General features: G+C 37.7%; 1 protein-coding gene across 1 annotated transcript; it reads left to right on the top strand.

The window, feature by feature from the left end:
- Positions 1 to 2,656: 2,656 nt before the first annotated feature.
- On the top strand, positions 2,657 to 21,367 carry atp6ap1a (ATPase H+ transporting accessory protein 1a; the record flags this gene model as incomplete). Its single annotated transcript, XM_079848892.1, is given in 11 exon segments — positions 2,657 to 2,689; positions 2,691 to 2,812; positions 3,194 to 3,320; positions 4,123 to 4,197; positions 4,486 to 4,676; positions 7,497 to 7,537; positions 7,658 to 7,743; positions 10,098 to 10,357; positions 17,169 to 17,219; positions 17,666 to 17,903; positions 20,160 to 21,367. Coding segments are annotated over 11 exon segments (1,434 nt in total). The 3' UTR covers positions 20,370 to 21,367.
- Between the last annotated feature and the right edge of the window lie 493 nt (positions 21,368 to 21,860).

Here is a 21,860-nt window from a genome sequence, read left to right as displayed (position 1 = left end):
TTTTTTTTTTTATCTATGCACAGACAGAAAATATGACAAACAATTGATTCAATCTGCTTCAATGAAGCGAACTTCCAAAAGATGATTTTTTATTCCTCATTTTAGTCAACTTTAGTATGGGTGTCTAAACTTATGCATAGCACTGTATTTGTAAAGCGAAATATCATTTCAAAGCAACTTTACAGAAAATGCAAGAGTCCACATTACAGTTTAGAGTGATCTGTTATCAGAGGCATTGATATTATTTTGCCATACTGCAATTTTTCTTTGTGATGCAAGAGCGCTGTGTCCTTAGTAAATTAAATGTGTCTGGCTTCCGGTTTCATCAGTGAAGGTTTCATGAAGTCTCGCACATTCACAGGACAATATCTTACTTCTGTGTGGCAAAATAAGAAATATACTGTATTATGTTATTATTATATTATATATTGTTTTCAAATCATCTGACTGCTGAAAATATGTAAGTATAAGTGTGCAGGTCATTGAACTCAAAATGAGAGAACTGATTAAATCCATAATAGTCATATATAAAAATAAAAAAAAATCTCAAAACAACATACAGACAGTAACAAATAACATCAAAAAGAGACAGATATATAAAAAGGAGAAGGGGGAATAAATTAGACAATGTGCTGAGGACCAGGGATTATGCTGAAATTATATGACAGATATGATAAGGTACATATGGCAATATTCTATTGTTTTGGTTATTATTCTATAGATAAGTTTATACAAATGTAAGTCATTACACTGGAAAATAATAACATAGAATACATGCTATTTGTTCTTCAAAGTGGTGCTGTTGTTGAGGGTAATGATTAATAGCTTTATAACATACAGTATAGAAAGTGTTCTTTTAGTTACAAGAGTTCAAAATCCTGAAATAAAACTTTGAATGAATTTGATCTAACCTTATTAAATATGTATGTCATCTTTAATGTTAAAATCTTAAATTTACTTCAGCCTATAGTGTCATTTTATTCTAATTTGTTACCAATTAAATCTGCATCAACCAAAGCCCTTTTTACACTGCAGTGCTACACTTAATGCTCGGTATATTAATGGAATTAAACTCAGAATATTGCCTAAAACAAAAGTTTTGACTGCTGCATATTTACACTGTAGTGAAGCACAGACCAGCATCAATTTCAATGTAAATGTATTCGCTTGCGAAAAAAACCTCACGTGACTCAACAAATCATGTGACTGAATAACCAGCGGACCAATCTCATAGTTCAAAATGTGAAATATTGTCTTTTGAATATTGAATTAATTATTTGGGCATAAAAGTGTCTTTCAGTTTAAATAGGGTTCTTACAGAAATTAATTTTAAATCCCATTAATGACGTGATTAAAAAGAAGTTCAATTCTTGGCTGGCGAGTGATTTGTCTCTCCCTGGTCAGGTTTAATCAAAATGTGTTGTTTATTTCCTCGTGTTCTTCTACCGATTTCCTGAGTTCATCATGCTAGACTGTTAAAATATTCCTAGTCTTAGTGTGTTGCTTACGACACGCTACAAAAAGGATGTTCTAAGAAATAAGATTAATGATGGGAGTCTTTGAGTTGTTAAACAATGTGTTTAAAGTAAATTGGTTAAAAAGTTTAATAAAAAAACAGACTCTAAAGGAAATATCTTTTATTTATAAAATGGATTTTGGGGCTTCAATAAAAGAGTATAATGTTGTATCCGACACCATTCCTAGTGGTTTAAAAACTCTGTTGAAAGGAGAGCAAATCTGTAAACCTATTTCTCTGTGTAAAACAGTGACGTCAAAGAACATAATTCCTTGATTTCAATTGAAGGAATTTAGATTACTGTTGACTAATTAACCACTTTGTTCGCTGTCATATCAACAGAAAATATATTCCAGCATCTTCTTTTAAATGGATGGCGTTATACAATGTGAACTGGAATTTGGTCTGGTCTCATCACACAAATACTGTATAAACAAACACCAAAAATAAAAGAAGTCACGTTTAAAATATTACATAGATGTTACCCTTGTAATATTGTTCTCAATACATGCATTCAATATATATATTTTCTAAACACTTTCTGTGATATAGAAAGACAATTGTACATCTTTCTTGTGTATGTGTTTGTGTTAAAGCTTTTTGAAACAATACCTATCTCTCAGAAAAACAAAAACAAATGTCGTAATATGTATAAACACTTTTAATATTATTTTTCTTTATCCCAACTCAAATTCTCGTATTCAGTACATTGTTCATCTTTTTATACTTGCCATTTTTTTTTTATAGCCTACACAAATGCAATTTTTATGTGTAAGAACCTGCTACAGTTGATCTAGCCTATAATTCCTGTTTTGTCTTTGATGGGCTTGAAAAACAAAACAAAAATCCTTGAAAAGTCAAACATTACTTTCAGTGTTTATCGTTGTATACCTTTTTTCACACTCTGGCATTTTATTTATTTTATTTGTATTATTTTTTATTTTATATGTCTTATTTTCAGCTGTTCTTGATGTCATATACTTGTTTCAGTTTCATGTAAGTATTTTGACACTAATAAAAACGAAAGAAGAAAAAAAAAATAGAAAAGAAATGAGAAAGAGGGAAGAATTGATGACGACACGGTTTGATCTTCGGTTAACCAATCAGCGGAAGGGAACGTCACTGCTCAGGCCGCTGAAGATGGCCGCGTGTGACGTCACTGCTCATCACGCTCAAGATGGCCGCTTCGAGGACGGTCTCCGGGAACACTAGGATGATTTTATATCTTTTTCTCTGCGTGTTCGCAGCAGCGAGGAGCGATGAGCAAGTGCCTCTGGTCGCATGGGCGAGTGACGGGTAAAGGACTGATATCATATGACACTAGTCTTGGAGAATGATGGCGATAGTTAGCTTTGGCAGTTTGCTAGCTGGCACGGTCGCTGTCCAGTACTGAAAACACGTCTGAGCAAACACGATGTGTTCATTCTCGAATAAACGCCTCATATTGAGTAATCTAACTCATATATCAACAGACGTTATCGTGTTTACATTAGTGTCGAGCGGTGATGACTCTCAAACCCAGTAACCTGTCAAGACAACCTTTGACCGTCATTGATGTCTAGATAAGCATATGTTATCATTGGCCTGAAGCCGTTTTTTGCGTTGTTTGTAAAAGTTCTAATCATGACTGTAATTTTATGGGTTCGTCTTCTTTTCTAATGTGTTGTGCGTGTGCAGGTTCGTCTTGTCTCCTGTGAATGCTCCATCATCAGGCCACACTGTGTCTGTGGATGAGCTGGAGTCATTCCTGACCCGAGCTCTGAGCACTTCACCTCATAATCTCCTGCTCTTCCTGCAGGACAAAGTACTTCACACAGCACACACTTTTAGATCTATTCGCTTATATTTCCAAACATTTCTTCTGCAAATATAATAATAATCCAGTGAGATTTTTGATTGAATAAGGAGTCCTATAACAGCTGTCTGTTACTGCGTTCATAAAACACTGTCATTGTGTTGCCAATGCCACATGTTTATAAAGGACCAAACAAAACCAGAACAACAAAAAAGATCACTATATCACACATGATAGATATACATTTTAAACGCTTTACCATGAGAAACATTGTCAGAAGTAGATGATGAATTAATGTTCAGTTTTAATAAAGACAATCTGAAGTGATGTATTGTAGGGCTGTCAAAAGATTAATCGCATCCAAAATAAAAGTTTGTGTTTAAATAATATATGTGTGTGTACTGTGTATAATTATTTTGTATATATAAATACACACACATGCATGCATATATTTAAGAAATATTTGCATACATATACTGTATATATTTATATAACATTTATATTATATATAAATATATTTTTTATATATATAACACATTTTTCTTAAATATATACATGCATGTGTGTGTATTTCTAGATACAAATTTAATTATACACAGTACACACACATATATTATTTAAACACAAACTTTTATTTTGGATGCGATTAATCACAATTAATCTTTTGACAGCCCTAATGTATTGGTTCTTTCTATTGTGAAGTGTATAACTCAAATGACACATGAACTCATTGTTGCTCTATCAGCCACTGGCGTTAGGCTGGCTCAGGCAGTGTCCATCTTACGGTTTGAATTCCCTCTGTTTCATTCAGCTGAGTGTTGATGACTTCACAATGTACGGAGGAGTATTCGGGAACAAACAGGATAGTGTCTTCCAAAACCTGGAGGTATGCTGATGAGTTTTCCATCTGTCACTGCTTTTGATATTTATTACTGCTTATGATTCTGACTTCAGTTAACTGACTGGAGGTTGTTTTTGTAAGTGCTATCAACCGAGATTAGTGCCAGGCAATATAATTCTTCAAAAATGTATTAGGAAACTAAATCCTAATGTTTTATGAAGCCATTAAGATATACTCTCTAGAAAACATCAGTGTATTATCAGATAAAATCACCTTGAAAAGTGCTAGCCCAGACATGAATAAGCCTCTCTGATGTTCTGTTGGTGTCCCCAGGCGTCTCTGCTGTCCTCCTCCTCCTTATGGCTGCCGTGTGTGTCGTCGTCCGCCACTGCTCTGGTCTCCACACTGCTCCAGAACCAGATCGAAGCAGCTCCTCTCTACATGAACCCGGACACGCTTGCTCAACTCCGACTCAACGCATCTGTGGCGGCCTTGCTGGTGTTCCGCCTCCCTTACAGCAGCGGGTGAGCCCATCTCCTCCAGTTCAGCTAACTCTGACTCGTTTTTTAAACATTATTTGAAACCACTGGCGGCGCCAGGGGGGGCCTTGGGGGGTCTCAAGACCCTCCCAAAAAACGCCTTGCCCCCCCATTTGACCCCCCACCCCCTTCCTGATTAAAAAATATATATACCTGGGATAAAGATTTAAAAATCTTTCTCTTCAAACTACGCAGAACAATAATAATGAATAATTTATTCGACATATAAAAAAATATAAACATAAGAATCACTGCGACGCCCCATGAACGTCGTTGCGCCTTGCGTCATTGCGTTCAAGGCGCTGCCGCGAGCCCGCAAGAGCTTGAAGCTAAAAATGGATCGCTTTGCTGGACAAAAGAGGAGCAAAGAAGATGCCAGGGGGAAACTGGACAGAAGTAGGGCAATCAAAAGGTGGTGAGAGTATGAGAATTATGGAAGCTTGTTTCCGCCACAGAATAAAACATTTTAAAAGATAATTGCGACTTTTTATCTCACAATTGCGAGTTTACATCTCGCAATTCTGTCTTTATTTCTCAGAATTGCGAGATATAAAGTCAGAATTGCATGAAATAAAGTCGCAGTTGCGTCTTAAAGTCAGAATTCTGTTTTTTTCCCTCGCAATTGCGACTTTATATCACGCAATTCTGACTTTATAACACATAATTGCGAGTTTATATCTCGCAATTCTGACATCTTTTCTCAGAATTGTGAGATATAAAGTCCAATTCTAAGGAAAAAAAGACGGACTTTTTTTCTTTTCTTTTTTTTACCTCAGAATAGTAAATATCTCACTTTATATTTATTATATTTGTAATATTATATAATATTTTGACTTTATAACACGCAATTGCGACTTTATATCATGCAATTCTGACTTTATATCTCCCAATTGCGACTTTATTTCTCAGAATTACGACTTTATATCTCACAATTCTGACTTCATATTTCTCAATTCTTAGAAAAAAAAGTCACAATTCTGACTTGATATATCGCAATTGTGTGAAAAAAAGTCAGAATTGTGAGAGAAAAAGTCGCAATTATTATTATTTATGTATTATTCAGTGGCGGAAGCAAGCTTCCATAGAGAATAGATAGGCCTACTATTTTGTAAATAGGCCTATGTTTTCTGTCATGGGTGTGGCTATGGCAATTAAAGTTCGAGCATATTGTTTGCAAACTGCAATTGATTAATTAATTAAAAACAAAGTAGTTTATATGCTCTGTTGTTTTTGTTGTTTAGTAGTAGTAATATGCAGTTATTAGCCGTGTCGACTGTATTTTTTGTTGGTTTTCATGAGACCCCCTCTTGAAATGACCAGGACCCCCCATTGCCCCCCCAATCAAAATTGTCTGGAGCCGCCACTGTTTGAAACAAATCATTATGCAGTGGGAAACATTTCAAACAGTACTGTTACACTATCACATGACCTCATCCATGCAAGGAGTAAGTGCCTTTCAGTTCTCATCTCCAACAAATAGTAATTGTACATATTTAGTTAAATGCAGGGTAATTTCACTACAGTGGTTCATGCTGAAATAGCTGAAGAAATATGAAAAATATGATGATACTGTAGATTTTTCTACCCCTAGTGGTGGAAGAGAAAAAACGATGCATCGTGATTCTCTCTCCAAAGATCCTGGATCGATTCTGATCATTTCAGAACCGATTCTGAGCTTATTTTTAACTGCAGATGCACGAAGACGCTGCGTGTGCTTTAGAAACACCTGTATTCTGCTTGCTTCCATTTCCACACACACACACACACACCCCCGAACTCGAACCTTCCAGAAATAATCTTTCATAAAGTTAGAAAAGGTTGAAGTGAATAACAAGGACATTTGCGGGCTTCATTGCACAGGATATGCAAGCTTTGCCTGATGTTACTCTTGCAGTGTGTGGTCTCGCCCGCTGGTGTTTTCCTACAAATGCTCTATGAAAGCATAACTTATGCCATTTGGAATGCAGTGGGCTTATATATTAAATATATGAAACTCACTGACAGAAGGTTTTCATTTCAAATGCTCATGTGGGCTGTGTGTGTGTGTGTGTGTGTGTGTAAGTGGTTAAATGTACTTGCATCTCAAAATGCTTTTAATTCATGAAATGAATGTAAACACAGTTATGCCAGTTAGGCTATGTCTTAAAGGATTGAACAGACTGGACAAAAACATATTATGTTTCAAATAAATAAAAAACATTTTTTTCAAGTAAATAAATATTTCATTTTCCACAATGTAAAAAGGTTGATACGCAGACATAATTTTTTTATTAAAAAAGTGTTTTATGTGAGTGTGTTCTAGTCATCTCTTAAGGAATTTGACCAAGCATTATGATTACTTAATTGACCTAATGACCTTTGACCTTATCCATAAAACAAAAACCCAGCTGTAGCTCAGACACACCAGTAAAGTATATGTGTCGTTACACACTCTCATGATCAACACTTCTCACTAAATCACCTCCTAATAGATGGTCAAGTTGAACACAGTGCATTATGGGATACAGTATTCCACACTGTGTGCTATGTTGTATACTGTACATTTTGAAATCTGTAGTCGTCATCAGGGTATTTCATGATTACAGAAAATGTGTTTACTATGCACATTACACAAGTGTTAGAGAGGTACAATAGTAGAGTATGCAATTCTGAACATTTGTAGGATGAGCATGTTTTTGATGAAAACAGTGAAAAAAGACAAAAATCCCTTACATTTTGGACGTTTTTTAAATCTGAAAAGGAGATTTAAGAACAAGAGCAAAACTCTTGATCTTCTGAGGACTGTCATTTGTCTTTTTCTTGCAGAGCTGATATGATGTCTACTAAAGAAGTGCTCAGTGGAAACGGTACGTGTAGTATTCAAACACCACTAAAATCCAAAAGCCTTGTGCTCCAACAGTTATTATTATTGTAGAAAAGCCAAGATGAAATGATGCAAATGACTGTGATTGTGTTGTTTGTTGTAGATGAGGTGATGGGTCAGGTGCTGAGCATCATGAAGGCTCAGTCTGTGCCGTATACTGCAGTGTTCACTGCGCTGGGAGCCTCGAGGGTAAGAGACACACACACACACACACACACACACACACACACACACACACACGCACCTTCAGCGAGAGCTGGGCAGTACGACGAAAATCTGGCGGTAGAATACGAGTCATTTTATATGACGGCAACAGTATACAATGCAGTATTGTTAATTTGAATGGAAATTCAACCGAAAATGGTTTATATATGTTAAAGGGCACCTATGACTATTTTCACAAGATGTAAAATAAGTCTCTGATGTGCCCAGAGTGTGTATGTGAAGTTTTAGCTCAAAATACCCAACAGATCATTTTTTACAGCATGTTTAAATTGTCATTTTTTGGGGCTCAGAAAAACGTGCTGTTTTAGTGTGTGCCCTTTAAATGCAAATTAACTGCTGCTGCCGGCCCAGGGGGCGGAGCCTCACGAGCTCGCGCTTCAGACAGGACAATATCAGAACAGAAACTCTCAGTTGCGGTGTTCATTTCGACTCGGAGTCGGACAATACTGCCCACAGAGCCAGAGAATATATGCTGTATGGACATAGAACAGGTATAGTTTAGTTTAATTATGGTTATAACTTATTTGTCATCTGCTTTTATCCACTAATACAAGCCTGCTGTAGCAAAACCCGTCCGAATGATGACCAAAATATACTGACGAGTTCAGTGAAGTTTATTGTACATCACACAAAAGATGAGCGTTAGTTTTACTCCAGAGAATCTCTGTAAGAGCTGAATAAATATAGTATAAGAAGTGCGCATTAAAGTCTTATCCATAAACTCTCTCTCTCTCTCTCCCTTTCATTATCAACAACATACACAGCGAAATACACAAAAAACTTGTTAGAACTAACAGTAAACAAATATAAACACCTTTTCAGTGGGTGCTTAATAAACTGATAAACCTTATATCCGTAAAATGACTCGAAGAGCTGTCATAAAGAGCGCGCTCTCACTTTCACTTCTGCCGTGGTCAGTAACGTTAGTCCTGTCGCTCCGGAGACTGTAAGCTGGATCACGAACAGTACAGATCCATCCTCGAGTAACAACGGGTGTAAATGAAGACTGCTATGTTCATTCTTACATCCAACAACAACACACTTCAATCGCTTAGGAGACATTCTTGTCTACAGCTGCTCAAGCGTCGAAACACTGGCGGACTCTGTGTCCAGCTCACTCAGGGCGGGTCTATGCTCAAACTGAAGTGTCAATCAACAGTCGTGGGAGGGGCCTGTGCAATTCTACGTCACATTGCGCCGAATCTGAGAACAGCTCATTCTGAGACGGTGCTTATGATTTATTGAGATTGTAAAAAAACCACTAGGTGGATTTTTATCATTCTAGGGTGGTTTTGCTCACACACTGCCAACACACATTTATGTTCAAACACCATGTAAAAGTGAATTTTGCATAATAGGTGCCCTTTAAATAACCAATGTGGTAAATTAAATAATGTTTAATTAAATACTTTTCAAATGAAAGGTACTTTTTATTATTATTATTATTATATAAAACTTAATGGACGCAAACAGAAACTGTAAAGCTGTAAAGGAATACTTCCCACTCAGATATCTGGTTGGATGAGTCACATTCAGAGATGTTGTTAAATAACTTACATCAGTGGTTCTCACACCAGGGGTATGAGAGGTGACAGAGGGGTACGCTAACAAAATGATGACTTTTGCTGTTCATTTGATTCTATCCCATCTTAAAATAACATTATACAGAGCATGTTTTTCTAACAGGCAAAATGCCTCTTCAAGAGTAAAAACAGGGAAATGGTAGTGCTGTAAAAGGTCAAATACATGACATCCAATCAAATGATCTCTTTTTTTGCGGTCAAAACTGCCTGCATCCACAGGAGCAGCATGTATATGAGTATGATGCCTTGGCAAATCACACTACATTACTGCTGTTCTCCACAATGTACCTTTGTAAAAGTGGGGATTTAGCGCTAACTAGCATAAAGAACATATATATACACAGACAAACCACAGATAAACCACTGACATGCATACAATAGCCCTTTGGTGGAATTCAGTCTTGAATCCAAACACATTCGTCAACACAAGAATACCACAGGATTTTAGCATTTAATGATGTATTGGTTTTAAACTATATAAAGATGGATAATATGCATGTATTCCATTGCCTGGCCGATTGTGTGCAGCTGATGACCACAGGTAACAAGCAGAGTGTGTTTCTCTAGAGGATCACAGCGTATGCATGCATACAACACCTGTGGACCACATCTGTTGAAACTTTTGATATATGAATTAGGCATGTTGCAGCATTTCTTCTCGTTTGCAACAGGAGGTTGTGTGATTGTGAAGTGTAACGTGAGCACCGTGAGTTGAAGCTCTTGTGTTTGTCTCAGGTGATCGAGGAGTCTCCGGCTGTGCACTCGGTCTGGTCCCGGTCTCTCCTGCAGTCCCGGCGTGAGGAAGCTCCCGCCCCGAACCCGCCACTGGAGTTTAAGGAGAAGGGCTCCGTCTGCATCCTCCTGTGGGCCGAGTCAGTGGTGGTCAGCCAGTATCGCTCCGGGAAGTGGGAGAGGCACGACCTCACCTCCAAAACCTTCGGGAGAGGTGTGACGCCCGACCTGTCTGGATCCTCCTGCAACGAGTCCCACTCTCGGTAAATATAGCATGTTAAAGCCCCCCTGTGGTGAAAATCAAGTTGTTTATAATGTGTTTTTAATAATGCTTTAAGACAAACCATGTGCAAATTCATCAGTCAACACCAGAAACGCTCTTTGAAACCACCCCATCACAAACTGGTTACATAATGTAACCAGTCCCGTCCACGCCACGGAGAAGTTTCCCTATCACTGTTTCTGAGGGTGATGTTTAGAAGGCTTCTGTCTGACTCTGAGCTGGCGAACGGGAATATGGTTTATGAGACATTAGCAACTCCTATTAGCTGTTAGATAACGTAGTCAAGCAAAAGGCTAATCATGTCAACTACCGTTATGTGTCGACTTTATTCAAATTCTGAAGGGATTATATATAGCCTAGAAAGCACACAGAGCGCTCCCTTTACAATCACTTAAAAGCTGTCACTCATCTCAGTCATCGCAATCTCACAAAGTTTCATTATAATCAAAGACACTGTCTACACTACACAATGAATCTCTGATTTACATCTTGTCTACACTTTGTTAATAAGAGGATTCGCGAGCGCGCACAAGCCTGAACTAAAACTCTGGCGTTTAGACCGGTGAGTGGATTCTGACTGAATTAAACACTTCTGATTGGCCACTGCGTTCAAGAGATCAACAAGCATCAGTGATTGGTCACCGCTGCCAATGTTGTAAATAGAAATATTTGACGTTCTCCAGAGAGCAAACACAAACACTCACTGGATTCACTAAATCTATTTTGACAATATGATATTATTACATTATCAACGGAGGGTGCTCTTGCTTTATTAAACTAGTATTTCCACTTGCCGTTGTGCAGTGTTTACTACAGTAAAGCTGAGCGAGTGGAGGTGCTGTGAGTGAGTGGAGCCGGGGACTCATTTACATATTCATGGATCCACGTATACTAAAGGAAGCAAGGGTGTAGAGTTACATTCAAGCTATTTTAAGGCATTAAGAAATAATTTTCACAGGAAAAAAAATCCTTTTAAATAGATCATTGTGATTATCAAAGATGAGTTATAAGGGATAAAATGATTCACTGCAGGGGGAAGTTAAAGGGAACATTTTCTACAGAATTAATTTTTTCCCTGAAATCCACATCTAGTGTTAGCTTTAGTCATAATTATTTTCCACCCTCTTTTTACCCTTAGAATTAAATTTAATTACAATTTTTGTTACTTTACCTTTAAGACTACTACATGTTAATTAATTTGATTATGATTGGCTAACCTCTTCACATGTGACAATAGAAATAGGTCTTACTGAATAGGCATTGATATGTAAACATGGTCATATTGATCACTAGCCATTTTTTTTATATCAGTCAATATCGATAATTATCATGATAAAAGTCAAATCTTTATTTCTTTCAAGTTTAAAGGCATATTTTTGCTCCTAAGTGAAAGTTGTAGAAACCAGAGCGTTAACTGTGGTTGTAAACTACTCTTTATTGTCAGAACATATCATGACAAACTCTTGCCAAACAGGAGAACATTTCACAAATCTGAGGTAGAACATTCAAACATTTGTCATTTTTCCTTAACAAAATAAATATATTTATTGGACAATTTCTTAGTTTCTGCATGTGCTAATTTTTTTTGTTGTTGTTGTTGTAAAATGTAATATTCTGACTGTTTGGGTTTTATTAAACTTAACCATTGGTCATCCAGTATCATGCATTTAGAGCATGACAACCACAGATGAAACCAGGTATAGCCTCTCACTATCATGGCAAAATGTAGCCTAACTTTATGGTTTCTATGGTAGCCTATTTGTATTAAAAACAGTAGCCTAAATACATTATTAAATACTGTAATTATATTCTCACTGGATTTCGTGACTGAGAGACCGATCAGAGTAAACGCATCTGCTCTAGTGAGCTCGCGCTCGCATAGATAGTATATAAACGCGCTTGCGCTGCCGTTTGCATAGATATCATATATAAACGCTAGATGTCTTATGGCGCATTCACTTCCGGCATCACCGTTCGGCCATCTTACCGCAGTGAAGCTGTGCATTAGGTGAGTGATCAGCATGCACACAAATCCTCATATCTCGCTGAAATATTGACGAATTTACAAACGGTTTGGTTTCTTACAAACGTTATTAACGTGGCTATAATTCCGAATGCTTAAACATGCATGTTATAATTATTCATATTTATGCAGTGTATGTATGTAGTGTCATAACTACATCTCTGACGTTTATAACAAACCAAACCGTTTGAAAATCGGTAGAAAATTGAGCAAGTTATGGTTATTTAAAAGTATATGCACCATTAAACGAGTGAGCGAGTCCACTGTGGCAAGATGGCCGCCGTAGTTGGCCAGCAGCGCGCACGAGACATCTAGCCTTTATATATGATATCTATGGGCTGTGTCCAAATTCAGGGTCTACATCCTTCGGAGTACTGAAGGATGTTACGTCACAGCGCCGCGACGAAGGCTGTCCAAATTCGTAGGATCCTTCAAATGCGGCCCACAAATACGTCCTCCTTTTCCCCGAATTGGAAGGATGGGTGTGGTGGATCCTTTCCCGTCCTACCTATCCCATAATTCTTTTCGGCAGAGCGTAATGGCGGACGAAGCGAGCGGTAGCGGAGTGGGAGAGGAGTATGCTTTTCGATGTAAGTTTTTTAAAAACTGGCTTTTCAAAAAAAAAATTTTTTTCAGTGGTTGTCTAGTTAGGCATTTTGTTTTAGCGTTAAGCATTTTTTTTTACATTTGTACGTTGATATGTAAAAAAAAAAACATTACTTTCGTAAACTAGCTTCTTCCTTACTGCCTGTGTGAATATCCCCTTACACACAGCTAATTTGTTAGTGATTGAAGCTGTTTTTAACGCTTCTAGGGACGAAAGAGCAGACATTTTCCCGCTTCTTGCTTAGCGCTGTCACGGTTGCTAGGCGACAGGATATGAGCAACGGGTAAGGGAGGGAACTGAAAGAAGGGTAGGCTGTCCAAATTCACAAACACCGACTTCCGGGTTTTGCGGTCGTCAGAGGACCCCTCCTCCTTCAACCGGGTAGGAAGGATCCTAAGGAGGATGCAGACCCTGAATTTGGACACAGCCATGGCCGTTTGGACTTTGACCCGAGCGGATAAATGGTCTGTGTGGCGCATGGTTCAAATGATTTTCGTTCCGCTTTTGGCGCATAAACATTATCGAACATTTATCGACCTCTTGATATCGTTTTATCGAGAAAAATTATATCGCGATAATTATCGTTATCGTTTTATCGCCCAGCCCTACTCCTAATAACTGGTTTGTAAATAATGTAATACTTAAAGGAACCGTATATAAAAAAAATTATTTCAATTAATCATAAAATGGCCCTGATATGTCACTAGACATAGAAATCAGAAATCATGTTCATTTCAAATACTTATATCACTGACAACAGTAGTCCGGCCAGGATATTGTCATTTAAAAAGTGAAGTTGCAGCCCTCAACTGATGTTGATGTTGTCATGTTGTGTTTTGGCCTGAAGCTCCGCCCTCCACCTATCTACTAATCACGAAGTCAGTAGTGTTTCGGCATCCGGGTTGCCAGCTCTGCTCTAGTTACCGCAGCTGCAGCTACAAACGTGTCGGATAAAAAATGTCTAACGTTACGAAACCTAAAAGACCTCGTTACGAATCCGAAATACGCAAAACATCTTTCATGAAGCATAAACATAATTAACAGAAAAAAATCTTAATGTGTAGGACTCGTCACTTGCCATTGGAAGATCCTTGTAGCAGCCTACGTTCCTGCTGGATCCTGCAGCCTATCTGGCAACCTCGAGTCAATGGGAGGAGGAGGCAACATTATGAAGCTGCAGACTCGGAGCCTGCATCTATAGTCCCGCACCCAGAGTCCCGCATTCTCAGACCCCTCGTTTTTCGAGACAGCGCCTCCTACTGTTTCGAAGATCGTATAACACCCTTATCCAAATGCCATTGAAAACAATAGGATGCAATATTACGTTTTTTTTTTTTTTTTTCGTTTTATTTAAAGTGATCCAAATAAATATTTGCGTTCCCTGCTTAATGCATGTGCCAGAAAAACTCATTGTGTTCTCTGACTAACAAATTACCAGTAGTTATTTTTTGAGCGTGGGTGTAATTGAAAGAAAATTACTGATGGAAGGGATACAATTACAGATTGAACTATCTTCTGAAAAATATTGTGATATATTGCTACAATGTTTTTTTTTTATTCAAATTCCAATTTTTCTTTCAGTTCAAATGGTCTAATTAACATTATACCATGCTAACATTACAAAACCTGTTTTTTGATATTTTGAATGCAAAGCAAAACTCAAATAAGAATAGACAAAACACCAATAATAAACAATTCTGTACTTTATTTAACGGTCACCTAAACATCATCTTGCTGTAAACAGGACAAAGCAAAGAAAAAAGTAAGAAAGAATTGTGTTAGTGACTTTACTTTTCATCTTCAATTGCATTAAAAAAAACCTCCTCATTTATAAGTCGCTTTGAATAAAAGCGTCTGCTAAATTAATAAATGTAATATGTAATGTAAATGCATATGGTAAAATAATTAGCCTACTTTCTGGTAGACAAATGTTTCTTCTTTTTTCATTCTTTTTGCAATCGCTCTGTCAAATTCCTGCCATCTCACAGAGGCCATGAATGATGGCCTGTCCATATAAATAAATAAATTAATATATAAAACATTTCAGTCAATACAAATTAAAAGGAACCCAAACAAAAGGCCAAATGACACATTCTAGCTCACATGTTAATACCATAGACTGGTTAATACATAGTGAAGGCATAGTAAATTTGATTATTAGGCAATTGTATTGTAAATGGCTGGCAACAACTTCATATCACAGTTAAATTAATATTGATTAATTTTAATACTTACGTTTTATAAGAACTAATTTAAGTAGTCTACATAAATTATATAAAGTAAAATAATTACTCCGGCATTAATTAATTCAATTTATAGTTTTAGGAGAAAAGGTCCGGTAATTAAAAAAGGTCAAAAGGTAAATCTGATTAAATAATTAATGATGACATTCTTTGATATTAACACACTTAATGTATTTAATTGGTCTACTTTAATGTCAACTAATTTTAATAGAATTTTTACAATGGTTTGTCTACAAAAAGTCCAAGGTTAAAGGCTAACGTTAGCTATCAAAATATTTTCGGGGGAAAAAGGTGAAAAAACATACATTAACGGCTCAAATTTTGTTACAAACTATCTTTACAACTATTAAATGGACTATTCATATGTTGGTGTATCGATGAGCTAAAAAAAGTAGTTTGATTAAAAAAGAAATCGAATGAGTATGATTCGCTAAATAAAATTGACGATACTCACGTTTCTGCTTAAGTTCTTCAAATGTTTATCCGATTGATAGGAGGCGCTGTCTCGAAAAACGAGGGGTCTGAGAATGCGGGACTCTGGGTGCGGGACTGTAGATGCAGGCTCCGAGTCTGCAGCTTCATACTACTCGGGGGAGGGGATACACCGCTCTACAGTAATTTGAAAGTGATTGGAGCACCAGTTTTGGCTACAATCTTACATACGGTTCCTTTAAAGGACATGTTCGGTATTTTACACTTAAAGCTCCGTTTACAGATCGTTTCTGATGAAATAGAACGGTTAAGATTCAAATTTGGACACGCTTCTGTCCCGAGAATTTTAGGTTTCTTTCGCTTCCCCCCCCACCTACACAATGGCAGCCTATGTGCACTGGAACAATCCTTCCTAAAACGCATTAAACTTTCATTTAAAAAGAGATGAAACTCACCGAGTGGTCAGGGGTGTTCACTGATATGCTCACACAAAATCGCTGCAAAAGATGCTTTCCAACAGGTGTTTTACCATTCGTTGTAAAACTGTGGATCTATTTTTTCAAATGTCTCACACCCGTAGATTCTTCCGTTGAGAGCTTGAATAATAGACACTCCAGCCCAGTTGGTGGCGATAATGCATCTTTGCCAATTGCAAGCAAACCACTGGCATTTCATTGAATACACAGAAAAAGCAGAAGAAGAAGCGGCGGAGTAATACCGTACCTCACACAGCTCGTCCAATACAAGTCAATGGAGTTGGACAAAAACTACGATAAAACCTGTTGGAAAGCATCTTTTGCAGCGATTTTTGTGTGAGCATATCAGTGAACACCCCTGACCACTCAGTGAGTTTCACGTCTTTGTAATTGAAAGTTTAATGCGTTTTAGGAAGGATTGTTCCAGTGCCCATAGGCTGCCATTGTGTAGGTGGGGGGAAGCGAAATAAACCTAAAATTCTCGGGACAGCAGCGTGTGTCCAAATTTTAATCTTAACCGTTCTATTTCATCAGAAACGATCTGTAAACAGGGCTTTAAGTGTAAAATACCGAACTTGTCTTTTAATTTAGAAATGATAAATTGAGTATTAATAAAGTATGAAAATACAATTATTAAACACATGCTTATAAATCAAGAATTAAGCATTTATAACTGTATTTATGAACTTCTTATTAATGTCTATTAATGCTTTATAAATGATGAATTAACTGTTTACTAATGCTTAACTAATGATATAATAGCGTGCAGTTATTATAAAGTGTTTCCAGAAAAGGGGCTTTTTGTGGAAACTGTGCAGTTGGCCTTGTGTGTTGTCTGTAGTCTTTGCAGTGTGTTGAAGTGTATCTTTAGGTCCTGATGCAGGGTGATGTGCGGCGATGACATCTCTTTCGCCACTGCCAGTTCTTTGATGTCAACATGGTGTGTCACAGCCCTGTTTCCAGTTCATGAACCACAGTATATCACCTGTGAATTTTCTCTTCAAATACAGGTTGGTTCTGAATTATGAAGATGTCCTGGATTACCGTTCATTCAAGCTCATGTAAGTGTCTCATTTTCTCTCTCTCACACACACACACACACACACACACACACACACACACACACACACACACACACACACACACACACACACACACACAAACATTCTTCTACATCTATCTTTATGAGGACATTCATTGACACAATGCAATCTCTAGCCGCTTACCCTAACCTTACCCATCACAACTAAGTGCCTAACCCGACCCCTGACCCTAAACCGACCCTTAACCTCATTATAGCCTTATCCCTAAAACCAAGTCTTGACCCTCAAACAGGCCTTTAAAGGCTCTCAGAAACTAAGGACCGGCCCAAATGTCCCCTATACTCTCTTTGTCCTCACTCCAATGGTCTAAAACTCAAACTGGTCCTCACAAAGATAGTTGTACAAGTACACACACACACACACACTGTGTACTGGGCTTGAACGGTGTCCTATATTCTCCCCAGTTTTGTAATGAACCGGCGTCACTATAAGGTTTCTGCCCGTCATTGGTTCACCATGGACCGGGTCCACCTGGAGTATGATGGGAAAACGGCCTCGTTCAATGGCAGCCGGCACATCTACGCCCCGGCTGAGTACTCGTACCGCTGTGAGTCTGTGAGCAGCTCCTACTACCCTCAGCTGTCACCACACTCAGACAAGGACAACGCCAACGACTGGCACATCTCTTTTGAAGACTTCCAGGTAGGTCCTGAGAAAACTACACTTCATGGTTCCCATGGTTTAAACATTTTCCATAGTAAGTCCCAATAAGCAGACCTTAGGCCCTGGATGCAGTGAGCAAGAGAAAACTTTCCTAATACTCGACTAAAACTGTTGAGCATTAGTGTTCCCTCAGAGCTCTAGCATCTATTGCAGAGGCTGGATACATTAGCGTTCACTTTGTCTATGTCTAAGCAGAAGAGTGTCTGTCTCTGATACTTGAAATTCCTCCCCAAGATCAACTCCCAATAGTCCCCTGACTTTATATAGTTATACAAATAGTTATACAAAAAGTGTAACTTTTACAATAGTTAACCCTGTTCAGATTCATGAGTATATTTTCAAAGCAACAAAGTGCCAATGGAGGAGAGGACATTTAGGTAGATAGCACTTTTGTGTGCTCTACTGTCATCATCACGACAGCTAACATCTTCTATTACTACTTGGATAGTACACTTTTCAATTGCTTTAATTCATTCGAGTATATTTAGGCTTAAAATGGGTCTGGTTCTCATCTTATTGACAAAGAGGAATTGTAGTTTGCAAGTAAAGGCCTGTTCACACCAAGAATGATAACTGTAAAGATAACTATATTAGCATCCACACCAGCGGACGATGTCGTTCTGTTTATTCTAAGCCACTTTAAATGCTGGAGCTCGTTACAGCAGGATGGATTCTGATTGGCAGTCAATGCTTTTATCGTTCATCAGCTGGAATAAATCGTTCTCAAAGGGATTCCAACTATATTGTTTCTCTGTGCTATTATCGTTATATCTGTGTCGAGTCAAGTCACCTTTATTTATATAGCGCTTTTTACAATACATATTGTATCAAAGCAGCTTCACAGTGATAACATGAAAATAATACAACAAAGTTTGTTTCTAGAAGAAAATTGCATCATGGTCCACCTGGCGGAGTCGAACATCATTAGTGCCGACGTGAATAATAATCTAAAAGAATTTACGATTAGCATTAGCCAGCACTTTTAAATTTGCTTTGATGTCAGGCGCTCTGGCTTCCGGCAAACATGTGACTATGGTGGCTGGTGTCTCTATTTTCACGTTCCGTGTGATAGAATCGCCAATAACTAGGGCACATTCAACAGGATTCACGGGGAGAATCTATTTTAATGTTGTTACTGGAACGGAAGAGCGGTGTTTTGTCCCGTGACTACAGCATCTCACGGTCACCCAGTTGCCCTGCTGCACGGGCACTACAGCCGGAAATGAACAATGTACAGAGTTCACTATGCTAGTCGCATCCAAAGCAGTATCTATAGCCCTTGCACTCTTACTATCCTCGATTAAAGTTTGGATGCGTGTCTCTAGTTCTGAAATCTTCTCCGTCAGCCTGACTATCTCCCTGAATTTATCACGTGTAAAGCCCTCTGTGCTGACAGAGAAGGCTATACTATACATGTTACATGAAGTGCAAGTGACAGTAACAGGAGAAGACATGACTCACCGTGTTTGCTGACTGATCCTACTCACCACAGTTGTTTGATGGACTCGAAAAGGCGCGAGTGTACGCGAGAAAAAAAAAAGACGGCAAACACGGATGGCAGATTAACAGGCTAGCGGAAGACTACCGCGTTTTGCAAGTGATAGTGATTTAGATAAAGCTAGCGAAGTCAGATCAATGTGACAGACAAAATTAGATAAATCAGATATCTAGTTGATGAGTACGATATGTTTAGCGATATAAACAACAAGGAATGATAGTAAATAGAGATTCAAAACGGAAAACTATATGGAGCTTACAGACGCAAACCACACGGCAGCAAGACAGTGAGGCAGACCAGAGCAATCCGTTAACAGATTTTTAGAACTATGTCTTTATCGTTATCATTTAAATTGATGTCCTTGCTGTGAACGGGCCTTTTAGCTGCAGATTCCTCCATCAACACCCGCTGCCTCCAGTGCAGTGTGTGTGCAGGCCAGCGGGGGGAGTGGGACACACCACACACACACATACACACACACACACACACACACTGATTTGACTTTAACTTCTTTGGCACGAATGTATTTATTTAGTGATATGATAAAATCATAGCATCAGTTTCCCACATCACAAATCCCTTGGTTTTTCCAGAGTGCCATCCCCCCATTCACACCTTGAGGAAACTCTTAAAGAAATGCCAAAAACTTTGCATGAATGTAACTTTTGTTTGTCTATCAGAGTGTATCTTTATGAAAACTTTATGAAGTTTTAACTTTATGAAAACTTGACTCTCAGGTCCAGGGCTTTAACATCGCTGGGAATGATTTCTCGTACGCCAGTGACTGTGCTAGTTTCTTCACTCCTGGTATCTGGATGGGTCTGGTCACGTCTCTGCTCATGGTGTTGGTTCTCACGTACGGCCTGCACATGATCATGCAGCTGCGCACCATGGACCGCTTCGACGACCCCAAGGGTCCCGCCATCTCTGTGCCTCAGACCGAGTGAAGGACGCAGAGCCACATTCCTCACAGCACTCGTGTTTGCTTTAGTTACACAATATTTCGGTAATGTTATTCATTTCTTGTCGTTATGTGTGATTGGGGTGCTGCTGGATTTTTTCCTGTGATAATCATTTTATTAATAAGCATGTTTATGAATGAATCTCAGGAATACAGAACTAAAAAAGAACATATATATATATATTGAAGAAGAATTATTTTAGGATCATTAAGATTTTTTCATTGTGACTTTGTTACAATTACTGAGTTTTAATGATACTAAAATGGGCTTCGTTTTTACTTTCCTTAGCATGACCTTGACAAGTTTTGTGAGATTCATTCTGAAGTATTCTTTGAGCTAAATATCTAAAAATCGACTACATTATATTTTCTTTTTTTATTTACGTTTCCAGAAAAATCTTATTGAATTTACAGATTGGGGCACCATTAAATGTAAATTGTACACTTTACATAATAAATTATTTGTGTGAGAGAAATATCTACAGACAGCTTAATGTTTTTAGTGTGCTGTAAATATGAAATTAAGTATTATTTATTGGTGGTATGCGTGTATTTTTGATTCCAGTGTTTTTGAGTTTCTCCACTGTTTCCTTCATAGTTCTGTGTCCAGTGTGTGTTCACAGGTGTTTCTGTGTGAGAACTGAAATGTTTTATGACCAATTCTGGGTTTTGATTTAAAGGGAAACATGTTGTGAGCTGTATTTAAATATTAGAAAAAAGGTTACCAGAGACATTCTGGCATATTATTTTTGTTGAAATATCAGCATGATGTCTTTTAATAATATTATTGTAGTGAATGATTTGCACAAATAGCTCTCATAAATAACATGTTTTATGTTGTTGGCACACCTGGTTTATACTTAAAATCTTAAAAGGTTATCTATTGTCATTTCATGCGGTCACGTTTTGGAGGTGTATACTCTTAAATGTGTATATTGTGTCTGTGTTAAATAAACTTCATTGACATTGAAACTTTTTAACTTTAATTTTACCAGTTTATTTTAGACAGTTAATGTGGTTATGAAGGTTTATATGGTTATGGTACAGGCTACAAAGTCAAGTCAAGTCAAGTCAAGTCATCTTCATTTATATAGCGCTTTTAACAACGTAGATTGTTTCAAAGCAGCTTCACAGAGATAAGCGTATAATTTAAGGTAACAGAGATTGTTTCGGTTTTACAGCAGAGTTAAGTTATTTCCATCTAAAGTTAGTTTTGATTGATTTGCTTCCGTCGCAACGATCATTTGTTATTAAATTAGGGGCCGCTAAGACGACACCATTCCCTCTACACAGACTTTAAACGCGAACCTGTGAGAAACACTGATGGCGTTCACATGCGCACACTGTAAAAAAGAATACATTGATTTTATTAATATCTAATTAATAAAAATGAGGCAACAGATTACAAGCAATATTATTAATTAAATTTAACAAATTAGAATTGAGTAATAATTAATCAAATGAATTCCTTAAAAGT

Source organism: Squalius cephalus, assembly GCF_949319135.1.
Source record: "Squalius cephalus genome assembly, chromosome: 18".
Taxonomy (NCBI): Eukaryota; Metazoa; Chordata; class Actinopteri; order Cypriniformes; family Leuciscidae; genus Squalius; species Squalius cephalus.
Note: the sequence above shows the minus strand (reverse complement) of the source record. Positions and strands in the feature narration are given on the sequence as shown.